The sequence below is a fragment of the Corticium candelabrum genome, chromosome 1, assembly GCF_963422355.1.
Source record: "Corticium candelabrum chromosome 1, ooCorCand1.1, whole genome shotgun sequence".
Classification (NCBI taxonomy): domain Eukaryota; kingdom Metazoa; phylum Porifera; class Homoscleromorpha; order Homosclerophorida; family Plakinidae; genus Corticium; species Corticium candelabrum.
Window position 1 is genome coordinate 7,399,381 of NC_085085.1, and position 27,577 is coordinate 7,426,957.

Genomic DNA, 27,577 nt, shown 5'->3' on the forward strand with positions numbered 1-27,577 from the left:
TCTTTGCACTGAAATGAGCATTTCAATTTTCATTGTCTACTTATATTTCTAATTTGTGATGGAAATTCCATAATTTGGATGATACAGACTGACTGTTTACACGATCAATAGTCTTCTTAGCAGAGAATCTATTACAGTTACAAGCCAGGCAGCTAGGTTGCTTGTCAGTAGATGTTACTTAAAAGCTGCATGACTGGTGGGACGTTAGGACTTCTTATATATCTATATATCTATATATAAATGTAATGGCCAGACATTGCAGGCCAAAGCAATCATGTCGCAGATACAACATACTACCGGTAGTAGATGTAGCAGAACAGCATGCAAGTCTAGATCACCTTGCAATAAGAATTCTAACATGTACCGAGACCAAATTGCCTCTTCTAACAAATTTCTACAGAATTCACTGATATCATTACACCACATTTCAGAATAAAGCAGTGATGAACAGTAGCCTACTAATTGGATGTCCAATTGAAATTTTTCATGTTTTATTATTACAAATTTATTTTATGTAAACATGTAAACATAATGGTATTGAAATCAAATCTTACAATATACAAAAATCCAGTGCATGCATTTATATAATCTACTCTGTTACAATACCCATCCAGTGACTATTCACTTGGTGTACAAATTAGGCACAGTAGCATTGTGATATTGGGTGAGTTCCATGCATCGACATGTTGCACCACTTCCAGTTAAAGTAACTGTCAGCTCATATGGACATCATTACAATATGAGGTCACTATTAAAGACATCAAGGGACATTAAACATACATGGAATATTATCATAATGTTGTGACATGGTTATCATCAGCTAAATGAAGTGTTGTAGCTTCCGAAACTGGTTCTTTGGTTGCAAACCGTTTGTCTGCTGTTGTTTTCAACTGGGTATTGTATGATGAAGTGTTGTCGTCACTGATATCTCCAGAGTAGTGATCGTCAGTTGCTATACTAGACACATCACTGTCACAGTCTTCTGTCTGACTATCAATGGCAAAATGTTCCTTGTTGTTCTCATCAATGACAGTAACATTGATACTCAAATTCTCATTGTCAGAGCAAACATGCAAGAAGGATGAAAGATACGGGTTACTGCCATGTTGAATGGAAATCCCTGACTCTTTACGGTTCTTCTGATTGTGGTCTGCATCTGTAGGTGTGGCATTATTCTGGTTCTTGCCTTCATCTCCTCTTCTTTGATACCTCCACAAAAGAACCAACAGAACCAGTAGAAGAGCAACAACCAGAGGAATGATGATTCCTAGTGTAGCAGCTAAAGCGATAGAATCCTTCCCAGGCCCCCTTCCTTTGCTTGCAGCTGCAGGTACTATTTTCGTAGATTCCACAACCACTTCTGTATTACTACTATTTTCATCTGAACCATAAAGCAGTGAAATTTGCTGTATTGCAGTGCCCAAACCTGTGAATTGTTGTGTGTTGTCTGACATTAGTGTTGGGCTTTCTCTTTGACTTCGAGACATTGTGCTATCACCACTGCCTTTAATGCTGTAGACAACTTGTAGGTACCAGCTGTAGCCAGAACTGACTTTGTAGAGAGGTGCAACTTTCAGTGTGAAGCCATCGTCATCATGCTGCTGGGTCAGTTGGTTATAGGATGGATTGTCAGATGCAAATTCTGCTTCAAATGGGATTGACTGGAATGTTAAGTCAGCCCTATCTGGGTGTTCACGATCCTGACAAAACATAACATTGATAAGTACATGGATAAGAAAAATGTGCTTGGTTAATTAATTGCTTGTTCATAAGCAAATCACAACAAGGAACAGTTAACTCAATTAAGGAACAAATAACTACAAACGTGTACACTTACATTTACAAAAACAACAGGGAGGTACAGCATCAGTAGCATACATGCAAGCTGAGCAAACTGCTGGAATGACCAAGGACGAGCGCTACTGTGTTATGTGTATCATACAGTGCTATTAAGTGCAACTTACCAAAATCTTGAAATGATACGCGAGCTCAATAGATGGCTCCAGACAACCATAGTGATTATTAGATGGATCATATGATGGAACATACCCATCACGACCAGCACATAAGTGGACTTTCTCAATTAACAGATAGAAACCTTCGCGAAGTTCTTGAGATGGGTCAACCATTGCTCGTCCATAAATGGTGTCACCTAAAGAGGAAATTACAGAACACAATAATACCTACAATGTAACATCTATTAAAGCCAGTAATGCACTCAAACGCTAATACAGTAGAACCTAGCTAATCCGAATAGCTCTGTACCACTGTCAGCACAAACGAGTTCGGATTAGTGAATTGTTCGGACTAACGAACAATGCCGTTTCTAGGTCTTCGACAGGACAAGACTTCATAGTTTTTTATCGTTTTGCCCCCAATTCAGTGATCTTTTTCTTGAACTGGTGTAGCTCGGGCTCTTTTTTTTTTAAAATCAGAAATAGTGCTACGTCCGACGCCATAGCACTCGCACAGAACAGAATAGGAACAAGTCGGCAGGTCGTCCAGTAGAGAAATCTTATCTTCTATTGTCAATGTTTTGTGACGACGCTTGGGTTTCTTGGTGTCGTGTTGACTAGTCGACATTGATTCTCTCTATTACATGCCAGTAATGACCTGGATCTGCTTCCCTCGGAATTCCGAACCTCATCTGGACCCGCAAGGCAAGGCGCCAAGACCATTCGGATTAGTGAGGGTTCGGATTAGCGAGGTCCGGATTAGCGAGGTCTGGATTAGCGAGGTTCTACTGTAGTTACAAATTGGCCCCTGATCAAGACCTGTGTAAATCTGTATGGCTCTGGTGCAAATACATGGTACTTCTCCCTGGTTATTGCATTAAATTTTCCTACAACTCACATACCTGTATCAGTAACTGTCTATTTCTAAGTCATTCATTCTTTCTAGATCTGTCTGCTCAACGTATGTCTGCCTATCTAGCACTTTCACATTGCAACCAAAATTCTACTACGAATAATTTATGCACTACTTCATGAGTCCAATCTACATGTGTGAGCTTGACCTAACTTCATGACAACATAAACTACCATACTTACCTAATCAGCTTTGAGTGTAGATGGCACAAAGGTGAAACATATCAAGAAGAGATAGGTGATATAAACTAGTCTTGTGTAGCCAGACCCTCTTCCGTCGCATTCAAGTAGGACAGGGTCTGGTAAACTAGGTACTAGAAGTGATTTCTTACAAGCCATATCAATATACCACATACCACTCAATCCTATTTCACTTATTTTGTTTGTTCATCAACTTAGGCGATTGCTATACTCTCAGTTGCAACAAAAGCTGGATGTGCACGCGATACTGTTCGTCCAGAGTTACCACAGCCATTGCAGAGAACGGCATTTATCTAAAAAGACTTGGAATGAACATCATCTGAACAACACTATGGACTATTAATCATCAGTGACAACCACCACCTAAGTTGATGAACAGATGAGAAAAGTGAAATAAGATTGATTGGCATAGAGCCATATATACTGATCTGGTCTTGAAGAAATCAAATCCGGTGTTAGTTAGTTCACCCATTATCAGTGAAGCAAAAAACAACACATCAACATCAAACGAAGTTCACTAGACCCTTCACTGCCTGGAAGTATGACGATCAGGCTATGCAAGACTAGGTATAAACTGACATTTACTCAGTGCAATACACCAAGTGCACAAGTGTAGCCAACAGTCATCAAATAGTTATTGCAAAGTCAAACAAATGTTAATTTTCAATCTTTGAACAATTTATATATCTCCTACTCATACATATACCTGCATTACTGATAATTATACTGACTAACAACCTCAAGCTACATCTGGTTACTTGTATATGATATATAAACGTACTACTTAATACTTGCAGCAATTCACTGTAAAAGCACAATGAACCAACTAACCTCTTCTAAACGATCGATGTGGTTGGGAATTTAAAGAATCCTGATTCACCAATGGATACCTCAAGAAGTCCTCCACACTATGCAACACTTCAAATACAGTATTTAGTCCATAGGAAACCGGCTGTGGTTTTAATGTCTGTTGAAAGTCAACTCTCACAAAAAACTCAATTGGATCCCCGGGCTCACAAATTTGACTGAACTGAGAAGACCTAAAAACAACAAAATCAAAGTCTTAAATACTGCCAGTAACTCTAGAGCATCCATTGACTACAACACATTATTTGCCACCACTGACATTGTTCTATCCCCTTCAGTACACAGAAGTCTCGCAGTATGTCTTACTATGTTGGAGGATTTATGCAGGCAAGAGAGTTTGATAAAGAAACACAACATCACATACTGTAAATTAATAAATTTTCATAAGCTATTTATTTAATTTCATACATTTTGTAAATTGCAAAGAATTCACTAACTATATTTCTTACCAATATTTCTTTTATAGTCACTCTGTCAGGCGCACAAGAATGAAGTTTGCTTAGCTCATTAAACAATGTCCATAAACTCATTAATGTAGCGAGCAGCAATAGCAGGACTCTCTAGTTGTGGATGCACATGCAACATTGTCTGAAGGATCATCTTCATTGTTTAGGTTGGGCAGAAACGAGTCAGGGTAGCATTCAGTCAATAAATTGGCTTTTGCATGCCAAGAAATCAGTAACATGTGGAGAACAAAGTAAGCACATCAGCAGGCACCTACTCGGATGTTGATTGAGCGTCACTTAGTGTCAATGCACGTCTTCAAGATACATGAGAGATTTTTACGAACATCTGTTTCTTCTGAAAGAGTTGTGACAATTTACGAACTTTCCACTCATAAAAATTTATTGATTTACAGTACTTACACAAGTGTCAAATATCATGAAGCCATTTGTGGCATATTGATTTCACAGGTCATATGTAGAGCCCGTGCAACTAACAGCAAAGCCTGCCCAACGGCTGTCTCACTAAATAGTTGCAACCCTATTAATAGCGCTGTTGTTCATTATGAAGCCAAATATTGCCAAAAGTGCTGCAACATTCTGCCTTTGTAGATCTCATAGAAACTGTCCTAACTATATAAAGCAACTGTCCCAACTACATAAGAAAGCTAAATTATATCATTCAATCTATCCCAGAATGTGACGCTAATGCAGAAATCCTAACACAAATGATGCAGAAAGCTGTTATCCTAGGAAATCTCCATCTTGCCCCACTGTTTCTGATCTGTAAGTAGGTTGATGATGTTAGCCCGCAGTGGCCTAAAGTTGACTATTACAGCCCGACCGCATGTTTTTGGTAGTTGCGATGACAGTTACAATAATATAGCAATGTATGATGGCTGATTTTGTTTCTGTAACTGCCCGGCTATGTGTTTTGTTTTGCCTTGGTATGATATAATAATAATATAATAATAATAAACAAGACCTTCCAAAAGCCTTGCTTGTAAAAACTCAGTGCCATATCCTTCAAGAAATAGTTTCAATGAAGTATAGCACAAAACCTATTATAAAAAATTAGCACCTCATGAGATTTGAGCAATAAAATGAGTCCCAAGAGATCAATTGTAGGGTTGATTAACAATTAGACATTCTACTTTCCATGCTGATGACAAGCCAATCCCATCCACCACGGTACTTGTGCATAGCTGTATAACATTAAAGTTGATCAATTGCTCGATTCTTGTATATTGAAGACCACTAATGCAGACATGAGCTCATCAAATGAGGTATAGTCACAAGACACAGTTATTGTTAAGCTATATAGTGTCACTACTGATCTTGAGATGTAGTCATGCATGGCATACTGGGAATTTCCGAAACAGCGCCAAGGGCAGCAATACGGAAAATAGGATTTTTATGGAAAATCTGTTCTCAAATAGTGCCCGGGCGGTTCGTAGGAAACTCTGGATATTGGCAGATTGACATGAGTACCACAGAGTGGGCAAGTGTGAGGCCCCATCTTGTAACGTCCCGGTAGTCTTTAGAAAGTTAGGAGTGCGACCAGACCTGACTGCCCTCCTATGCTTCTTGTCACATTTCTTTTTTCTTTAATCCACAGAGTAAGACCGCTGTCTGGTTGGAAAAACCTGTACGTACACTGTAGTATAGTAATGCAAGTTACTAATGCAGACTCGGAATATTGACCAACTTTGGGCGGCGATGTTGAATCGTGCACCACAGTCTTGATTCTCGGACCAAGGGCTGTAAATTAGAACACTGGGCAATCTTTTGGCCGGGTGCTGTTTCAAAAATACCCGGTCGTATAGTACTGGTGGCAAATGCATTTGTCATGGTTACATTCATCTTCAGCCATGCAGCCAACCCTTGAAAGTATGTTTAACTAGAACCCCTACATGTAGTACTACCATATACTCAACTCGTGCTTCTGGCGAATTATTGATACGAAACATTCGTACTTTCAAGATAAATTGCAAACATATGACAATTCCAGGGACTGTTTTAATAATGAATGATAAATATGTAATCCTTTGTCCACAACAATATCTAAAGGTGCAGGGTCACAGTCAGACATGCACACTGCACTGCTTTGAAACGGGTGCACTTTTTCAAAACACTCAGTAACCATGAATTTGCACTAAAGGCAAAGTTGACTGTCTCTATAACCTGAATACGAACAATCAAGACATTGCAGTATGAGGTTGCGCTAGACCGTGTCTGGTAGCTAATCTTAGGCCTTTTAGATGTAGTTCTCGAAATTTTTTGTCCAACATCTCAAACTGAGGTTGCTACACTGCAGTTTAATTAAGTAAGATTCGACAAGCACCCTCACACTTTGAGCCAGATCGAGGTTCCTTGTGCTATGCGGGTGACCAGAAAAGCACATCAAGTTCCCGTATGTAGCATCTGCCCTAATCACGTCTTCCTCTGAGTAAGCAAGCGCACTCAGTTCACAGTGAATACCAAAAATTTGTACTGTTTAAAGCTTACACTGCTGCCATCAATCGACACCTAAATAGCCTTGCAGTAGTTTCGTAGATTGACCTTTGTGCATGCGCAACCTAGAAACAGCATTTAAAGGGCTTACTGGCAATCGAAACTAATTGTCTTGCCAGGACACTTGAACATATGTTATGTGCAATAGCTACAATACAAAAGCTACCTCACTTGAGATCGGCACAAGTGCGCATGTCGACTGTAACCCTGCACCTTTAATGGCAAACTTCTGTCCTCATTTGGCTCTCACTTCATCAATGTCTAACAGTCATTCTAGTGACTCAACATTTCGTATGCACGCCAGATAAGATTAGTAACAGCATCACAAAACATCCCTGACTAAAAATTTAAATTCTTTCAATTAATGTACTTTGTTCTATCAAACTCACCATTGAACATGATTTCCGACAGTGCAAGGCACCAGTACAAGACCATAATTTCCAACATAATTTGGCAAACTATACTCAGAAACAATCCTCCACTTCTGCTTTACTCTGTGAACAGTTGGTTCTGTATCCAGCAACTCCAATTCAAATTTCACTGAATTAGTTGGAGATTCCACATGTGAATTGTAAGCAGAATGTAAATGAGACATTACAAATTGACCACGAAACAAAGCAACAGACAAGAAATGCATTTCAAGCTTTCCATCAGACTGACGAATGTACATACGAGTTGTATAAATTTGCCCCTGATCCGAATAAACTTCTGACTGCAAAGTCGCATCTTTAGTTGGATCATCTGAGTCTGCAGATGAAAGACTAAAGACCAACTTTGAGGTCTCACTAAGAAAGCGCCACACAGTTGAAGCTGAAAAATGGACATATGAAATATACAATGGACTGGTTATTGTTCCATCTCCTGTGTCTTCACTCATCTGGGCTCCACAGTCATTAAGAAGCTCACCAACAGTGAACCATGTTTGGAATTTCCATTGGCACTGGTCCAGATCAAGATATTGATAAAGACTCAGACTGGCAACATCACGATATTGGGGATCAAACTGATAGGGGTAGTTGAATCCAACACCAGCTGGTTCGGTTCCAGGTATAAATGGCTGTACAAAGCCAAAAATAGTTTTCTGCTCTGGCTCTATTGCCATATTTGAACAAACATGCTCAGATCGTGCTGCTGCAATTGTTAATGCTAGTGCTAAGCTTCCCAGTGGACGAGTCGATATCACAGGAATGTAGCCATCAATGTGAGGAAGGTGAACCACGGTCTCAACAGATTCAGGTTGTAAAGTACCTGTTCCACCCACATACTTCATTCGTGTGTCTATCTCACCAGGATCCAACTGTGTTGAGTGCCCAGGGTTACAGATACCATGTTGACTAACCGTGACAGCTTGACTTGTCATCTCTATGCCAGCTATTCCCTTAGAGTCTACTGGAGTTGCTGAGCATCTCACCTGACCACCAGACTTAAAGTAAACACTATCGAGAGTCACACCAGACTGATTAGTAAATAAAGACAAGAAGACAACTTCACGAAACAAAGATGATGATTTAGGCTCAGCAACCTCCCACTTATACCGTGTCCTTGAGTGAATGATCATTTCCTTGGTGCAATGATCAAGAGACTTTGGATTTCCAAACCAAGGATCACACGACTAGGAACATCACAAATATAAAACAACTAGTACAACAACATGAGGTAGATTAAAATGACAATCATAACAATAAATTAAAAAGATATAAGCTTGTTCATTTAGTTGACAACTAAAACTAGAAAACTACAACAGCTCCCTGCATGTATGGTCATATCAAAAATATTTTGTGTATTGCGTCAGCAACCAACCTGATTTCTTGGTGAACCGCAATATAACAATTTACTTTGCTTCATTAATATTCACATTTACTAGGCATACAGCAGAAAATCACTTAGAAACACTAGCTAGAGTTAAATAATGTGTCCAGCTGTATATTTGCTTAAAAGATATCAATTCTGTCCTTGCTATATGTAATCAGCCTTTCAGTCGATTCTCGGCAGCAGCCAAGAGAAGACTTTTGGTGATGTTGTTAACATTGTTTCTTCTTCTGTATGCCCTGACGCATATGATGGCTGATCAAATAAGAGCAAAAACTCAGCCGGCATCTGAGCCAACACATTGTTACGCTGTATGGCATGTCATGCTTCTCAGAGATCAGTGATGACAGTCTCTTCAGGAACGTTGAAGTTAGTTTGCTGGTATTACCAGTGCATAAGAATATCACGGGTGTGAAAAATGAATGCTCAACTCATGACAAGCTACTTTGTTATGTACGCTATTTGCCGGCAGCCTCTGCTGATTGGACCATATTGTTAACGTCATGAACTCATCATGTGCACAACAAACATGAAAGTGATCTGCATAATCTCTTCTGTCTCGATTTGATGACTTCTATGCTGTACTGATTGGTTTAAACGGAGACTCTACGGTGAGGGAAGTAAAGTGACTGGTATATCATATCGTTAACGTCATGAAAACTCATCACGTGCCCAACAAACATGAAAGTGATCTGCGTAATCTCTTCTGTCTCAATTTGATGACTTCTATGCTGTAACGATTGGTTTAAACGAAGACTCTACGGTGAGGGAAGTGAAGTGACTGGTGGGGAACGAGCACCCAGCCGGCAATATACTGTGAACCACCCTTGCTGGCGTTGCCAACAAGAGTTGAGACAAATTCGTATAAGCGGTAGCGTCCCTTCTATCCTGTCTACGGTCGGTGGAAGGTGAAGTCGGCAGCTGGTGTTACATACAGTTCAAGGTTAATGACGTTAATGATATCGTCCAATCAGCAGAGACTGCCAGCAAAATAACATATGTAACAAAGTAGACGGTCACGGATAAATAACCACTGCCTAACATTAAATAATAGCCACAGTGCTATACATACGTATACATCTGTCTCATGTTCCTGCAGAGCTCACGTACGCGTACAGGCTCTTTAGACTTGTCTTGCCTGTACTGTAGCACAGGAGTTCGACAGCAACAAGCTGAAGTGTGCAGCACCCTCTACATGCTCACGCCTACGCATGGCATGCACATGTGCTGTACACGGGCGTCACATGCCAATGGCTGGTGTGTGTGGAGTGCTGGTCGGGTTTGACATGTGTCTTGCCATAGAGTGCAAGAAGAACACACCTTACAAAGACTCCATGACAAATCGTTAGACCCAAAGTCTTTGAGAGGCATGGTCGCAAACTTGAAAGCCATGTTGGATCTGCTACAGCGCTTGTTTTGGTCGCTGGAAACGTGTACCTTTGAACGAGAATGTGGGCTTGTGCCGTTTGTTTGGCTGCCAGTATATCAAGTTTGAGTTGGACTCATTTCCACCATTGCTGCGCCACGTGCCAAGTGGCCCTTTGTACCTTCAGCCTTGACACTCTACTCGGCAATGCAGCTCTACAAGACGCTCTTCTGGAAAAGTGCTCGATTGTAAACAGCAAGGATCAACTCTCCAATGAACTGCTGGATCACCTGAAGACAAGTTTGCACGCATGAAGAGCATGAAAAATCTACGAAACAGTGATTCAACGTCTGATTTTTCAAAACTTCTGCAAGCTCTGTAGAATGTGTCTTGACTTTTTCAGTGGGACAATTTAGTCTGCTTTTACCATGCCGTGTTTTAATACTAGCAGTTTTATTGTTGAGTGAGACATACCACTCATTTTCTTCTTTTATTTAATTTCGCCTTTTAAGTTTCTCCTATTCAACTCAATACTGACTACTAGTATTTCATTTTATGGAAAGAGGGTGTTGGATTTTCTTGCACTGTTTGTAAGAGTGAAGGGACCCATGTTGTGAAAACTCTAGCAGCTGCCCTTTGGTAAATTGATGCAATATGACACTCTTGCTCATGCCACTAGCACCAAGGAAGAAGAATCTGTATCAAGAGTTCCTTCCAGATGGATCATCACATTTCATGAACGGTGGAAATAAGATTGTATCAATCAAGATGACTAGTACAGTATTCAAGTTAATAAACAAAAATGAGTTAGAGATTAAATACCCTTGCGTTTGTTCTTTTTGATCAAGCATGCCTTGTATCATGCTGTACTTGGAAAAAGCATAAAGTAAAATATCAAACTAACCGACCATCTCAATTCAAAACAGCCTGTCGACACAAAACACAATATATATAGTGAGGCCTAAAACAAAAAATGTACTGACATGCCTCTCACAGCTCAGAACATAGCAAAATTTCCTTTATACTCTCTACGCCATCCCAAGTTTAGTACAACACAGTTTGCCAAAGTCCTCAATGGCAAGTTACATGCAGTTTGCAGTCGTAATGTCACTATTACTTGCTGTTTTAAGTGTTACATAATTGGCCTCTACCAAATTAACTTATCACTTCCACATGTTGCACACAATAAAATTATTGACTTCCCCTTATGTACACGTGGTACAATATCAGATGTGTAGGTATTGGCAAATGATCTTTCATCACAGTTCAACTTTCCTAAATGTTTAAGGTCCATCTCAAAAGTTTTGACATCATCTAACATAACTCCTTTCAAATGAAGGGTTTCGCTAACTTTCAAAACATTCATCAACACTTCCCATAAAAATTGTCATGGCAAATTTTGGTAGCAATTTCGTAGTGATTTACATCAAATCCGTGACAAATGACAGCGCGAATCTGCGGCGATTCACAGCAGATTCTGGCATTGCAAATTTTCAAAGCAAATTCGCTGTGACTCACAGTGATTCACAACAGATTCGCGGCAACATTTTGTAAAGGGTTCTGTTGCAGACAATTTGCATTGCTCACTTTCTTTGCCTGCACAATTCAGTGTTCTACTCAGCGCATCTTACAAATAGATGGACATCATCATTCGTCCATCATGCTTTGCATACATAATACATCAATACCACTGTAGCTGTGTTTAAATTCAGGTTGCAAAGCTACATAATTTGTGTGTTCAATCACTTATACTACAATATATATGCTTTGTTATGCAGATTACATGTTAGCAGGTAGCAGATTAACGTACATTTATATGCTACCGTAAAAATATTTTTTTGCGAAGAAAAATTGTGCAATGTCAACATTTTAGGCACATTATGCGGAACTAATTCGTGGGATTTCATTCCTAGTAAACTACTGTTGATGAAAATCAACGTAGAGACTAGGGCAACATTTCATTACTGCTGAATGTCATTTCTAAACATTATCTTTGAAAGTGTCAACGATTCCAGCCTTCTTAAAGGGGAAGTCCAACAAAAATGAACTTAACTTGTATGAGTAGATCTTACCAAGACAAATCGATCGGTATAAGTTACTCCGTTATCTTCGCTTTTATATATGAGAACGAGCAATGTTTCTGTGATGTGCAATGCCCACGCTTCCTGGTGGATTAAGCTCCGCCACTGTGAACAAATCAATGCGTTTACAGATGACTGCTATCGATATATCGAGAATGATGAATGTGAATGTGAAGATATTATGAAGATCTGCCTTCTTGCCATCAGTGGTTCCTCTCTAAAGTAAAATGGTGTCGGTAGAGCCGTTTTCCTACCAGACTTTGAAGCAGAATTCCTCAATACCACGGCTTACCTAGAGAACGCGCTTGTGCTTGAATATTTGTTTATCCTTGTTCTTTTAATATTCGAAGAGAAACGTTCAGCACGCTGTCTGGCGTGTGCTACAGAGGACGTTCCTATTTTCACATCCGGTCTGCTCACTTTCTTTTGCCGCTGATTGGTAGAAGGTTACAATCCCGGATGTAAAAATAGGATCATCTTCTGTAGCACACGCCAGACGACGCACTGAACGTTTCTCTTCGGATATTAAAAGAACAAGGATAAACAAATACTCAAGCACAAGCGCGTTCTCTAGGTAAGCCGTGGTACTGAGGAATTCTGCTTCAGAGTCTGGCGGGAAAACAGCCCTACTGACACCATTTTACTTTAGAGAGGAACCACTGACGGCAAGATGGCAGATCTTCATAATATCTTCGCATTCACATTCGTCATTCTCGATACATCGGTAGCAGTCATCCGTAAACGCATTGATTCGTTTGCAGTGGGCAGAGCTTAATCCACCAGGTGCATGGGTGTTGCACATCACAGAAACATCACTCGTTCTCATATACAAAGCGAAGATAGCGGAGTAACTTATACCGATCGATTTGTCTTGGTAAGATCTACTCATACAAGTTAAGTTCATTTTTGTTGGACTTCCCCTTTAAAGCCATTCATTACAATGTCAGGTGTGAAACTAATAGAATCATAGGCAAAAACAACAATCCAGTTGGCACTTGTAGGCTTATGACACTCACTAGCATGGCAGTCTTGGTTTCTTCAATTGCTTTTCCTGCATCGAGCTGAGACCACATTTGGTCACCATACCATTGAATAACTTTGATTTCAATCAATCTTTCATCGGCTTACTGACAGACAGGTCAAGAGGCTCCAACTCACCTGTACAGCTTGCTGGCATAAATATAACTTCAATGTTCTCCTTGCTAACTTTCCCCAGCAGAGATGGTGTTCGGTGAGCCTTATAATGTCCCCCAAAGAAGTTCTTTATGATCATTGGCTAGTAAAAGCTCTTGTCTTTTCTTCGCTACAAAGGTTTCAAAATGTTGTCAATATAGGGCATCATTCTGGTTTCATTTGCCCAATGATTAGATGTGTGTCAAACATCACCATCACATGGAAAAGCAAAGGAAGGATGACTTCTTTCAGTTTTGCTTGTATACAGCAACTGCAAGGGCAGTAGGTCACCTTCCATTGAAGCTGCCACCACAGCAGAGATTTCTCATTTATCATCTGTCCTGCTACTTTGACTTTGGCAGCACCCTGTTGTTCAAGCATCCAGTCAGAAACAGGGACGTGGAAAACCAGTTTTATCCAGATTAATTAATAATCAATGCCATAGGAATGGAGTGTGTATCTACTGCAGTCTTGATTCTCTCCAAGAAGTCCTTCTTGACATGCTCAAAGTCAGACACAGGCAATCTTGCAGCGATTGTCGCATACCTTTTGACAAACCTCTGCACTTCGTGAGTGACTTCGCCCATGCTTTGTCTGAATTAAGACTTAATTCAATCCACAATAATCAGGAAAGTAAGCAATTGTGGTCTGGGCTATAACTATACCTCTAGCTGCAGCAAATACAATACGATAACTTACAATACCCCTGCCCTTCATTAGGCAAGGATGTACTCTTGGACCCTACTGTCAAAGTCTCCCATTAGTAATGGGCGACCCGTTTTAGGTGGCAAGGCAGAGACCTCAGGAACAGCAATAGCATGGCATTTTCTATTCATTCCATCTCCTGTCGATAATGGTCTCAAATTTTCTAACTGTACACTCCAAACTGGATGTTTCAGTTGCTTTGTGAAGTAGTGCTTTCCATGTTGAACTGGGTATCTTCCAATGTCAGCCTGCTGTTGGTCTGTATACGAGTGATACGTCTTCCGCAATTGCGTAGATGAACACATGGTGCCCGCTACATCTTCTGCCAATTCCACCTCGCTGTTTGACGACAAAACTTCATTTTCCTGATAGGCTGCCAGAGGCTACCTCCACAGATGAAACAAATAAGCCTCTTTCCTGAGGTGCTTTCCTACGAAAGTAATACAGTATCGACATGTCTGCCAGGCATACACAAATGACATTTATTGTGCGGAATCTATTTGTGTGAGAAGAGACCATCGCACAAAATTGCAACAGTATCACAAAAGTGCAACAAGGGTTTCAAATCTATATGGTTGACTGTAATTTCAAGAATCAAAGAAATTTTCAAAACTACCAGATGCTTATTGAATGACAAACATATGAACAACACGTATGACTTACCGAAATGCAGATGACTGGGTATCCAGGAGACACTTCTCTACCACTGGCAAGTGCACTGCCATACTCAAAAAGTGACTGAACCTTTGGCTTCAACAAAAAGCTAACTCCACTTGGAGCAAAGTCAGCAATTGTGATAGATACTCGTTGCTTATTTCCCAGCTGCACATCTACCGAATACAGAGGAAGTACGAGAACAACAAAAAAGGTCTCTCCTAATTCTCTCTCTTGGTCAAACAAAATATTTACACGAACAGTGGTGCGCCTTTCATACTGTTTGAAGGTAACTATTTCAGACAGTGACTCATAATCTTTTCCTGATTTTGCTGATCCATCCTGTGTATGAACTCGAATACTGCTGCTCAAGTTGAGGTCTCCTACTCGTTGAAGGACCAGAGTGACAATGCTTGAATCACGTTCATTAGGTGAGGTTGGCTCACTGCAAGTCACTGTCGCTGATTCAAACTGTATCGATGGAACTAGAGAAAAAATTGGGTCAGCAAACCATTCTCAACATTGGCAACTTAGTAACATCTTCATTCCTCTTTAGAAGTTGATTTTATACTTTACTGTCTTTTAGTAAGTCACTACATTCCCACACTCACCCACTCATGTAACCTCCTGTCTATTATTTGATCGGTTGCATGCTAGAAGTTTGGTTGGTAGTGGTGGTGGTGGTGGTGGTGTGTGTTGTTGTTGTTGTTGGTGGTGGTGGTGGTTGTGTGTGTGTGTGTGTGTGTGTGCACGCGTGCGTGCGCACGCACAAAGCATGCAGACACTTGTGCATGCAATAACAATTACGTTTTGCCCAACTATCATCATCTACATTTCCAGTCTACTGTATTAGTTTGTCATACATGTTTCCAGTAGTCTGTCGTCTGTTCCAATATATTTTGTAATCTAGCTGACTTCTAAAAATCTTTAATGGGTTTGCTACATCTGTTTTATATTTAACTTCACATTAATAGCCTCCCTCACATTCCACCTAAGATACATAAGAAGAGTGCAAGCTAGTGGACCTCAGGTAAGAAAGCTCATTCATGTGTAGGTTCTACATTGCTCCATCCTTATTGCATGCACTGAGATTGCAAATAGGCTGCATAACAACTAATCCCTTATCTGTTTTCATTTATCCATATTTGTATCTGCACAATGACGGTGAATTATCTATCCTATTACACAGATTTTATAACTGTGATCTCTTACCATCATCTGGATCTCTAATTGTCACACGGACTTCAGACAACCCAAGTCGAGCACCATCACTCAGATTATCCAAGAACACAGTAAATGTTTCCTCTCCTTCCAAGTAGTCATCATCCAGTACAACAACATAGCATTTCTGGCTGACTTCCCCTCTTTCAAATTTGATAATTGACATGTCTGTGTTTGGACGATCGGCAAAGTCTGTGCCTTTCTCAGCACTCCCAGATCTTGTGTAGCAGCGAACTTTGGTCAAGAAGTTTGTGGATCCCAACCGAATCACTTCCAACTGCAAGAGTGGACCTTCATCTGTGACAACAGTTGGAACTGAGAATCCCACGATGGCAGCTAAGATGGAGATAACAATTAAAGATTATACCTCTGCAAGAGGAATGTACTAATCAAATATCATTCCAAGGTGCTCACCAATGGAAACAAATGACAAAGACTAAATCACCTATTTCAAGACATGGCAGTCACACAGTGCATTGCATGCCAAAGAAAACACAACACAAAATCAACACACACTAACCAATCACATCAATTAAAAGAAACCACATCAATTGATACGACTAAGTCACTTGTCTTATTTGTTCAATTTGCTTGCTTGGTCAAAACATACTAAGAAAAGCATTACCCAGCAAAGACAACAATTACAGAGGCAGCAAAACCGATCCACCAGGTCTGGAACACTTTCAAAAACTGAAATCTCAGCAGTTGCTTGACACATACTTCCATTTGGAGGGAGCAGATTAAATAACTACCATATTTTACAATGGTCTAATATGATTCTGGTAAAAAGATGCCAATGCTCTTATGTTTAGAAATCAGAAACAAAACGCCTTAGATAGGTGACAAGCACTAAATTAAACATTTTCACTGTAAGAGGCAATTAGCCACACCTACTTACACACAGCTAGGCCCCCAAAACACTAACTACATTTGCTTCCAGCACCCCTGAATTAATTGACACTGCCCAAAGCAAAAATTCCTAGTGAATGTCTTATCTCGTTAGTTGTTACTTACTGTCTTCCCAATCATTTATAGTAACTGTTGCTTCATGTGGACTGCCAATTCCAACTCTAGTTGCCGAAACCAACATCACATTAAACTTCTCAGGTCCTTCCAATACTGGCCGGCCATCTTCCACATCATCATCAACAATTCTTACTCTTACAGTCTGCACTGTCACACCAGGAGAAAACTCAACAAGTCTGGATTGCTGAATGTAGTCTTGGTCAGGTTGAGCTGAAGCTGGCTTATCATTCTTAGTAGTAAACCAAACACCAACTGAAAAACTGACATCTGGACCAACACGATTGATGGTAATGATAACTTCACCATTGCTCTCATTCACCCAATAATTTGAAGAAGAAAACTGGACTGTAGATTCTAAAAAAGCAATAACAAGCTCTTAATTAATACAAAGTGATAATACAACACAATATTTTCGTTAGCAAAGAGGTGTCATGCACTGAACATGACACTCTAACAAAGTCAGCTAACAACTATTAATTAAGCACCTATTCAAATATCTAATTAAATCAATTTCTCACAATATCTCAAAACTAAGCTGTCACAGCAACTCTCCAATATAATATCAGCAACAAAGGTGTTCCGATTAATTCTAGCATTATCAAACCATTACATAAAGTGAATATTTCAACAGTCACATGTGCATGACCTTGGAAGTCTCAAACCAACAAACCACATACAACTCAGGAAGAAACCACAAAGGATTTCGCTAAATGAACAAGCATGGCAGAAAGCACACAAAACGCAAATAGCCAAATAAAGAAACAAATGGATATCAAGCAAACCGGCAAACACTAAAGTCATGACAGACAAGTAGGTAGGTGTAATAAAGCAGGTAAGTAAGCCGCTGGCAGGTAGGTAACCAACTGACAAGCATGATCGAGAAATAGGCAGGTAGATAGATGGGTAAACGAAGCACAAAAACAGCAACACTTGAACACAATGGATACTGACCATCATTAGGACCAATGATTGCTACATCAACAGTTGATCTGTTCTGATCCACCTTTACACCTATTCCACGAGGTGCCAAATGCACACTGAATGTCTCTAATCCCTCCGTCATGGTATCATCTAAAATTGAGACTGAACAAAATTTTACACTCACTCCAGGTTCAAACACAATCTTTGAGAGTCGAGAGTTTGTTCTTGTTACATAATCATCACCTACAGATAAAATTATAACTCAACTATAAATTATAACTCAACCATCTAAACCTATTCACCATAACAACAATAACACAATAACCTGTCAAGAGGTATGGAGGAGTGCTCCCTGTAGCCGATCCAGACTCAGTGTAGCACACAACACTCACTGCATCTGTCAGGTCTCCTGTTCTCTTTACCGGCAGCTGCATGTTGCCAATATCCTCAGACACCTTCATGCTTACAACATCAAAAAACAGAACTGGCTCTACAGAACCATCAAAGAAAAACACATTAGCATAATCAAAATCTTGATAAGACCAAACAAGCAATCATGCAAAGCAAACATTAAAACCTAAATATGCATACCATATTTCTTCGATTGAATGCCGTGGCATTTATTTTTTAGCTAGGGTTTCAAATGCAGCGTTTAAACAAGGGCGGCATTTATTCAAAGTGGCTTTATTTTTGTTTTTGCCGAGCATAGCTAGGCTTCTACTCCGGGTCACACAACAGACCTACTTCAAAAAATCGTTTCCGTGTCCAACTACAGATCAGTATAGGAACGATTCGTGCAAGTGACCAAACGGCGATGAAAAAGCCTCATGAAGTTCCGTCACCCCATCCTTTTGTATTGTAGCTACAGCATGTGTGTACTTAACAACCGAGAAACACCTTCAGAAGCTAAATGCCACCTGCTCCCGTACTCTAGTAGAAAGCTTGCAAGTTTACGGCAATTTCCATGACAGGATTTCAACAAATGCGTGTACTGTCTAGATAGGACAACGCGTTTCAGTAGGCTATGTAGACGGCCAGAAAACTCCATTGCAACGTGTTACTCACCAACGTGAAGCAACTACGGATACCGTAACACCAGTTTGTTACACACTCCTGTCCATGCTTAGGAGTGTGTATGCACGCGAACATACTGTAGGCTTGACACCTTTTCATGAGAACAACACACCATACTGGTATGCATTTCACACTTTGAGACATTCTTTTGTCTTAGGACACTATTGAGACATCATGCAATGAAACAGGTGAAACGTTTGCCTCACATATGCCTCTGGAGAAGTCCTACGATTTTCCTTCAAACTTCAAGCTAGATCTATTGGAATTTATTAAAATGTGGCATTTATTCGAGGACGGCATTTATATTTTATCTGTACCCTCAGCTGCCGCGATTAACAAGAGTGATGTTTAATCGAGGGCAGCATTAATCACAGAAATACGGTACATAAACACCATGTCAATAAAAGTTTAAAATCACTAACCAACCTTAGTACTAACAACCACTTCATACACTTCAATATGCACTACAGCCTATTACAATGTGTACTAGAAAACAATTCTGGTTAATTAATTAAACTAATGCTGAACAGATCTCCAAAAATGACATTTTTTATGATCAACAAACTCTTGCAAACATGATGATACGGACTAAACCTTGAAAACTACCAATACAACTAATGAAAATTAAGTAGCTGCATAAGGCCACATCAAAAAATTGCGTTTCCAGTCGGCTGACCGGGTGTAATTTCTGCCATTTGTAAAAAAATTTGAGCATCAAATGATGGCATTTTAGAGTGACAGGATGGGACTTGTTGCATGACTGCGTAAAACCGTTCTGCAGTCACGTGCTGTATTAAATCACATCTTCTAAATTTAGCTATGGCGGCTGACTTGCTGACTCCTGGCACCTCAACACATGATCCATGTCATTGTGATTAGGTGTCTGCAAGCATGAAGTGCTGGAAAGCAGCAAAGTGTGGGGATGCTTGTGGACCAACGTCTTCAAAGCACAATCAAGTGTCTGGAGTGCGGTAAACCTCGTGGCATAACTCAACTAGCTCTGTCATTGTTGAGTTTATCTGTGGGTCACTGCTGACGTTTGAGAATGGCACTTTTGGCAAAGTGTTTGTGCAGGAGAACATCCGATGTGCCGATCACGCTGAGGAAGATGTCATGCACAATCCTGACCTCTTGAAAACATTTAAAATTGTCTGACCAGTGTGTAGTGATGTACTTCGAAAGACAAAAAGCTCCAACAAAGAAGTGTAAAAAGTACTAGCTAGATCTTGTTATCAAAGCTATATACACAATGATTCTATGTGAAATGCATAATAGCACCACAGTACCTACAAAATTGGCATGGGCTGGAAATCGAATGCATGAATGCATGGGTAATAAATGAGCACGTTGATATATCTTTCTTGGTAGTAGTAAATCTATACTTAAACCATATGTAGACTTTGCCTTCTCACTTGAAGAGTCTAGGAATGAGAGCATGTAGAAACACAGAATGAGAGCAAACCTGGAAGTTGCTGAGTTACTGTCTTCTATGTCTAGACCAAGCTTTTCCCCAAAAACTATTTTCCCAATTGACCGGGTAAAATGTTTTATTAGTCTTATAGTCTTATTGGTTGTTGACTAGAAGCACAAATATTTTTGATAAGGCCTAATACATGTTTAACTAGATAATGATGTCTACAATCATGTGTAAATGACATCATGTGTAAATGACATCATGCGAGACCATCCCAATAGTATGCAGTTTACTTCGCTGTCTGTCTGACTTCTGCCACCTGACATCAACACTTACATGCCATATGTAGCCTCGCAAGCCAGGCTCTTCCGCGTAGTCGCTGAGCTAAATGCACGTGAATCACACAAGGAGGAGGAGCTCTTGCCGGAATTACTCCAGCGCGAGAAGAGCCTGGTCGCTTTCGAGAAGGTCGTAGTGATGTGGGACCCCAGATCCAATTTCATAGCTTGGATAAGGCTAATTCAATTAGCTAAACATAAAGGTATGAAAGTTGAGAACAAGCGACATCGCTTCACACACTTGCTTGTTTTGTGCGAAGTACGCAGTTGACATCATCGTTCGCTTCTAGTACGTATATCTACAGCTCAGCCATGTAATATTCTGCAGTGTCACGACTCCCTTTCAGCATTCAGTTTCGCCAACAGTGCACACCGCCGAATCTAGATCTGCAGCGCGGCAGTTTGAGAAATGAACTCGTCGTATGCGGTTCGTGTATATATGTAGTAGTCAGAGTCCGTGCATTGAAACAAGTCGTACGTAGTACACAACACATGTAACTACGAGTCAACTCTACACTTCCTGAACATGGTAGATCCACTGCACTGCTGTTTTCCCACACTAGCTAGATATTTCCAGTACACCATGAGGAGAGCCACTATCGTACAAAAGAGCTGTTTGTTGAGTCAAAAGTACCGTCAGATAGACTGCGTTAGCAATACACACCAATCTGATCATGACGTGGACTCCGTTCCCGTCTGGAGAGGTCAACAAGCTGTATGCCACTGCTTTGATGAACCGTTGAGTGAAACAGGGCCGGCAGTTCTCACAACATTCCCCCCACAGACTATAGATGTCAGATAAACGCGCAAGAGTGATGAACACTTCTACATCGGTTTCAATTCGCGCAAACCTGCAGATGAGTTCAGTAGAAAGAAACATTGCTGGAGAGTGTAGGTTCAGCGGACCAGTCCCATGTAGGCCATTCCTGGGCTTATTATTCGCCAGCACTTTGTCCATCAACAGCTTCACTGGCTTTCATGTTCAAGCGCTCTCTGCAGAGGGCTTCCTTTCCAGTTCATGTATCAAACGCAGTTACACTGAACGAGCTCTTTAGGAAATCGAATTAGCATTATCCAAGCCATGAAACCGGATCCGGGGTCCCAAGTCACTATGAAGTTCTTGAAAGCGACCAGGCTCTTCTCGCACTGGAGCAATTCTGGCAAAAGCCCCTCCTCCTCATGTGATTCACGTGCGTTTAACTCAGTGACTGCACAAAAGAGCCTGGCTTGCGAGGCTATGCCATATGCAGGCCACGGGCCACTTTACAATCCGAATGTATACCTGTTTCTATTGTGACGAAGCGTTACAGCCTAATAACCGTATTAAACAGTCACATGATTGAAAAATCAGCACACATTCTACCCCAATCGTGTTTCTATACATACGTCTGCCTTCATTTTGAATAAATTGCACCACTTGACACCGATTTAGCATTCTGTTGCAACCTAAAATCCATATAGCACATTCTATCGCAATCGTGTTTCTATACATACATATACCGCTATTTTGGGTAAATTGGCTTTTCTCGCTTTGCTTGATAGCATTGAATTACAACCTGAAATCTGCAGTAGACAGTTTTATGATGCAAAAATTAGTGCATTCTATTGCAATTGTGTTTTTATACACCCAACCTAACCTTTTGGGCAAAGCAGCCGTCGTACTGCTTGACAAGGATTTAGAACATCCCCTTGCTGTATACAGGCCATTGCTATGTATGGGCCAGGGTGACGTAGCATTACAGACAGGCACACATACAGACAAACAAACATCCAATCAATTCGTATTAGTATTGCTTGAGAGACCACCCCTACACATCTATACGACAAGGGGTCATCCATAATAATTGTCATTTACTCAAGCGTACAAAGCATATGCTAGGGGAAATGGTAGAGTTGTATGCATTTGGTGGAGTACAAAATGTCAATGATCTTTTTTGGTCCAGAAGTAGAAAGTGATAGTGAAGAAGTCAGGATACTGCATTTACGTCTATGTGTTGTATATGTGTGTAAGTTACTAACTATCTGTCACAAGGGTATGACACATATAGCGTGCGCTAGCTGTTTGTTGCATGTGTTTAAAGTGTGTACGGCATGAGACGGTAGGTACTCTGCGGTGCTGACAGGCCTCTCTAAGAGACCTCGTGCTGTTCATAAAACACCAACGAACAGTACCAGCAGTTTGTGAACACTTTCGTCTTCGCCAGGCCATTTTTGTCTCACGAGGAAACTGTGCAGAAAGTGCAATGACAATGGAAGACCGCTGGCCACAACGACGAAATGTGCATCTCAATCTTTGAAAGGGCTTCACATGACCAACATCTATTATGCGCTTAGGGGAAGGGAGGGGGAGGAGATAAGAGTACGCTTTGTACGCTTGAGTAAAAGGCGACAATCATGGATGACCCCTAAATCGGAAATGTTTGGGATCTTAACTTAAAAATAGAAAGGGTGGCAGCCTTGCCCACTACACTTGAATTCAAAGCACGTATCTCAATCACACTTTGTACTTGAAGTTGATGACAAATTGATGATCTATGTGTTCATTTAGCACACAAAGTGAGCAGTCCACAGTTTAGCACACTCTTTGGGTCCATCAAATAAGATTCTGATTCCAAGGTTATGACTTTTTGCTAAAGCCACATAGCTTAACTACTAGATTCTCATCCATCTGACGTCCTGTTCTCAGTGCGACGAGCAGTAAATTTAAAATGATTATGTATTTTCTATTATCAAGTGAGCAGTGTATCATTGTGGCTGTAAACTCATCAGGCACTGCAGCAAAGTACTTAGCTGTCCGGAGGCATATCGACTGTACAAGTCAACTCAGCTAACCCTAACCCTACCTCTAACGACCCAAACAAGTTCTTCAGAATTCAACAATCCGAATGTATTTGAGCAATGACAAAAACTGTCTCTGCTACATTGCTGTTATAATTCCAGACCTTCCATGTGGAAGGACACCAAACCAAGCAACAACTGTCTTGATGCAGGCCCTAAAAGTCAGTGGAGGCGGGGTGAGAGTCTAATAAGTATACCTGGCCTAACCAACAAATTCTTAGTCCGAATAGCTAATTAGATTAGCAAGGTTCTACTGTATTGACACGACACGATGTTTGGCTCAGAAACAAAAACACTCACCCTAACCTTCCTCCCTTTAAATTAGTGCCTTACATATGGCAACAGAGCATAACAAACAAACCTAATATAAAACTACACTGCTCACCGTCTTCTGGGTCAACGATTGTAATGTCCACATAAGAAGGCTCTCCAACTTGTGCAAACACAGAATGTATCACTTTCACCCTGAACATCTCTGCTCCTTCATGCTTGCTGTCATCGATTAGTGCAATGAGACAATGTGAAGACATTTCTCTTTCTTCAATTGTCTGCCGAGAGGAAATAGCTTTGAAGTCAGCCTTTCCTTCATGCAGTTGAAAATCAGGCAAAGCCTCCAATGCTGTTCCGGATTCAGTCTTACATGTAAAAGACACTGGGATGTCAGCATTGCCAATACGTCTAAAAAAGAAAGTATGATTGTTACAACCAGGACTTCTCTCTTCCTTAACTAAAACCCACTGATGGCTGCAAAAAATCTATGAAAGTCACATTGGCAGACTTACCTCACTGTAACATTTACTGTTTCATCTCTTTCTCCTACTATCAATCTGTCAGCAGAGACACTTAGATACACCCAGCTAATGTTGAACTCTTGATCTTTCAGCACATTCTTCTGTTCATCTTTCACAGTGAACATGAAACTGTCTTGTGTTATTGTCATGTCCCTTTCTCTCAGTACATATACAACAAGCCCATCATCTACATCCTGTTGCCTAAAGTGAGAAACTTGCTGTCTTCCTAAGCTCCTCAATTCTCCATGTTTTGGAGCCTTCTTTACAACATAACGAAGATTAGTGTGATCACTAACATCATCACCAGCTTGCAGCTGAGAACGAGACAATGGCCTACCAACTAGTCCACCCTCTAGAATCAACAGATAGTCAAACCCAGTGTTGATGTCCATAAATGGAGGTTGTCTGTCAACTGTAATAACTGAAATTGTGAATACTTGATGTGAACTGAACGCATGGAGTCGAGATAGCCGGTCAGATTTAAGAGAGTAGTTGGAATATCCATGATCAAACACACGAAAAACAAAAGAGTCCCTACTGATTACTTTGTCTTTAACTAAAAGAATGTAGCTAACATCTCCATTGATGATGTCCTGTTGAGTAAAAATCCCCCCAGTTGCGACTACCTCTTTCCAGACGCTCCCATGAGAAATTCTCAACTGCCCATACAATGGTAGTGACACAATAGTGTATATGATGTCTTTATGCGGAGTTTCAGTGTCTAACAATGACAGACTAGATGAACCCAATGTTTTCTCTTCATTGCTAAATATAGACAATCCCTTGTTCACAAGTTTTGGAAGAAAATTTGGATCTGGAATAATTTGGACAAGAAAAATTACAGTGATTTCATTAGATCCATCAGATACACTCAAAGTAAACAATTCTGATAACCTCTGCACACCTCTAGCAGAGTAAAATGATACTCGACCAGCATCAAGATCTGCCTGAGAGAACTTATCGATTGATTTATCTACATTTCCCACAAAAGAAAAGAACCCCAGAGAAGACGAATTGACAATAAAAAATGTCACTTCAGTGGAAGGCACAATGTTATCAGTCACTCTCAAGTTTGATGGAGTAATAATTCCAGCAATTCCAGCCTTCACTGTGAAACCATTGTTAGCATCCACAGCTGGTGGTTGCATATCAACCGGTTTCACACCGACATGAAAATGTTGACGTTTTATTAGATGCTTTCCATCAGAGAGAGAAAACACTACAACAGCCAGTCCAGTAGTCTGGCCATCATGAGCATAAAAAACATGACCATACTCAATATCAGCCTGAGTAAAGTGGGAACCTTCCTGCAGTGATTTCACCAACTTCTTGTCCAATTGAAAAGTTTGAAACTGCAATAATCCAATTATTGGCAAGCTAATGATAGTGTACACCAATTCCACTGCCAAGGAATCTTCATCCCATGCACTTAAGTTAACTGATGAAATTGGTACTTCGAGCATGTCCTGCCACACAACCAAACCTGTGTTGTTAATAATAACAGGTTTGTGAGTGTTGGGACTAAAGATTGTAATCTCCAAATAGTCATTAACAACATGGTAACCATCAGACACTGAGAAATTAAATGAATCTCTCAATGATAAAGATCCATCATGTGTGTACACAACCCTTAGATGATGAAGGGCATATAAAAAAAAGGAATCTCTCAATTTCAAATGTTTCAATTCCTCTCTATCTGTCAGCACAGATACATAACCATGTTGAGGGACAACTGTCAATTGAATTTTGATGTCTGAAACTGCAAAGCCTATATCAGCATCTTTGATCGTAACAACATCTGGAGTGATTGTCAAACTCTCTTTACGTGAAACAACTGGACCTGGGTGACCTTTGATTATAACAGGCGGCTCATCATCTACGGGAGAGATAGTTATATTGAATGGAATGTTGGTCAGTATTGCTATGCCATCTGTGACATCAAAAGTAAAACTGTCATTCAATGGTTCAACTCCTTGATGTAGAGTTTGCAGATATGTCACCTGTAATAATTGAATGTCCATTAGAGTAAATGACAAAACTGATAAGCCAGTCAACCCTCTCACAGAAATATTGCCATAATGTGGGTATTCTCTAATACTAAACTGAATGTCACGCAATCGAATTGTTGCCCCGTTGACACCTAAATGCTTCCTCTCAATAGCCTGACTACTTGCTTCTTGCACCTTGAAAGGACTGGCCATGACTACAGACAAAGCTTGACTTTGTGGTATTGGGATAAATACTTCAAAGCTAATGTCTCGCGCTCGTATTCCCTTTCCAACTCTAAATATGAGTCTCTCAGTCACATTTGCTGTTAGAAGATGCGAGTTAATCACACGAAAGTAAACCTGATGACCTGTAATGTTAGACTGAGTAAAGACTGTAACTGTCTTGAAAATTCCTCGTGACTGCTTCAACTCAAGTTGCCCAAATCGAAGTGATACCTTCAAAGCATACACTATGCGGTCATCTGGAGTATCAGGGTCATACACCAACAAGTTGTCAGGTCCTATCAAAATCCTTGACTTTGATGCACTTAGTGATACATTATAAGAAACTGTTTCAATAACTTGAGGTCTATCATCACTTTGCTGTATTAAGATGGGTAGCATAGCCAGTACAGCATGAAGCCCGTCGCTCACTCTAATGCTTAATTGATCCTTCCAAACATCTCCATCACTGTGATAATATACAATCTCCTGGGAGTTGATATCACTCATAAAGAAGATATCACCAACTGTCAGATTCTGTTTATGACGCAAATGACTAAGAAATCCATGGTGAGGACTTTGAGTTAGAGTAAACTGAAGGTACTCTGTATTTGTGTCTGGATCAACAGCTCTTAAGTGCTGAGATGTAATAGCTATACTTCTGTCTTCCTTTAGCACAATGTGCTCATCTTGGACTATTTCAGGTGGCATGTCATTTACAGGCTCGATCTCAATGGTGAACTCTTGGTCCAGTAAAAGGCTAACGTCATCTGACACTCGAAAATAAACCACAACACTCAATCTCTTCAAACCAATGTCTATGATTGGAGCCTTGTATGACACCTTCCCTTCCATCAAATCTTTCTGACTAAACTCATATGTCACATCATTCACTTGCGATCCAATATGCGATGACCACACTATCCGGCCAGCATCAATATCTACCATCTCACTAGAAACAAATACCGGTGAACTAGTCACCACATACTTGATATCAACTGGATCATAATGTTCGCTGACATAGCTGATTGCTTCAGTTGTCAAGACAGTTGTTGCTTTTTCCT

The 27,577-nt window shown here is 40.4% G+C and overlaps 1 protein-coding gene across 1 annotated transcript; it reads right to left on the minus strand.

Moving 5' to 3' along the window:
• Positions 1 to 474: 474 nt before the first annotated feature.
• Positions 475 to 27,536, minus strand: LOC134190155 (FRAS1-related extracellular matrix protein 2-like). Its single transcript, XM_062658621.1, has 11 exons — positions 24,295 to 27,536; positions 23,898 to 24,190; positions 18,174 to 18,338; positions 17,879 to 18,091; positions 16,916 to 17,281; positions 15,893 to 16,237; positions 14,690 to 15,165; positions 7,282 to 8,504; positions 3,900 to 4,108; positions 1,965 to 2,152; positions 475 to 1,700 (listed from the first exon to the last, which is right to left on the minus strand). Exons 1-11 carry the CDS (start codon positions 27,459 to 27,461, stop codon positions 792 to 794), a joined length of 7,554 nt encoding a protein of 2,517 aa, XP_062514605.1. The 5' UTR covers positions 27,462 to 27,536; the 3' UTR covers positions 475 to 791.
• Positions 27,537 to 27,577: the final 41 nt, after the last annotated feature.

Bases quoted from the DNA above. Each gene is read 5' to 3' on its own strand.
- LOC134190155 (XM_062658621.1), bottom strand. From the start codon at position 27,461: ATGGTAGATATTGATGCTGGCCGGATAGTGTGGTCATCGCATATTGGA. The intron at 18,339-23,897 runs GTGAGCAGTGTA...ATGGTTCTGTAG, and splicing joins AATCGTTGACCCAGAAGACG to AGCCAGTTCTGTTTTTTGAT. The intron at 16,238-16,915 runs GTAAGTAACAAC...TCTCCATCTTAG, and splicing joins TATAAATGATTGGGAAGACA to CTGCCATCGTGGGATTCTCA.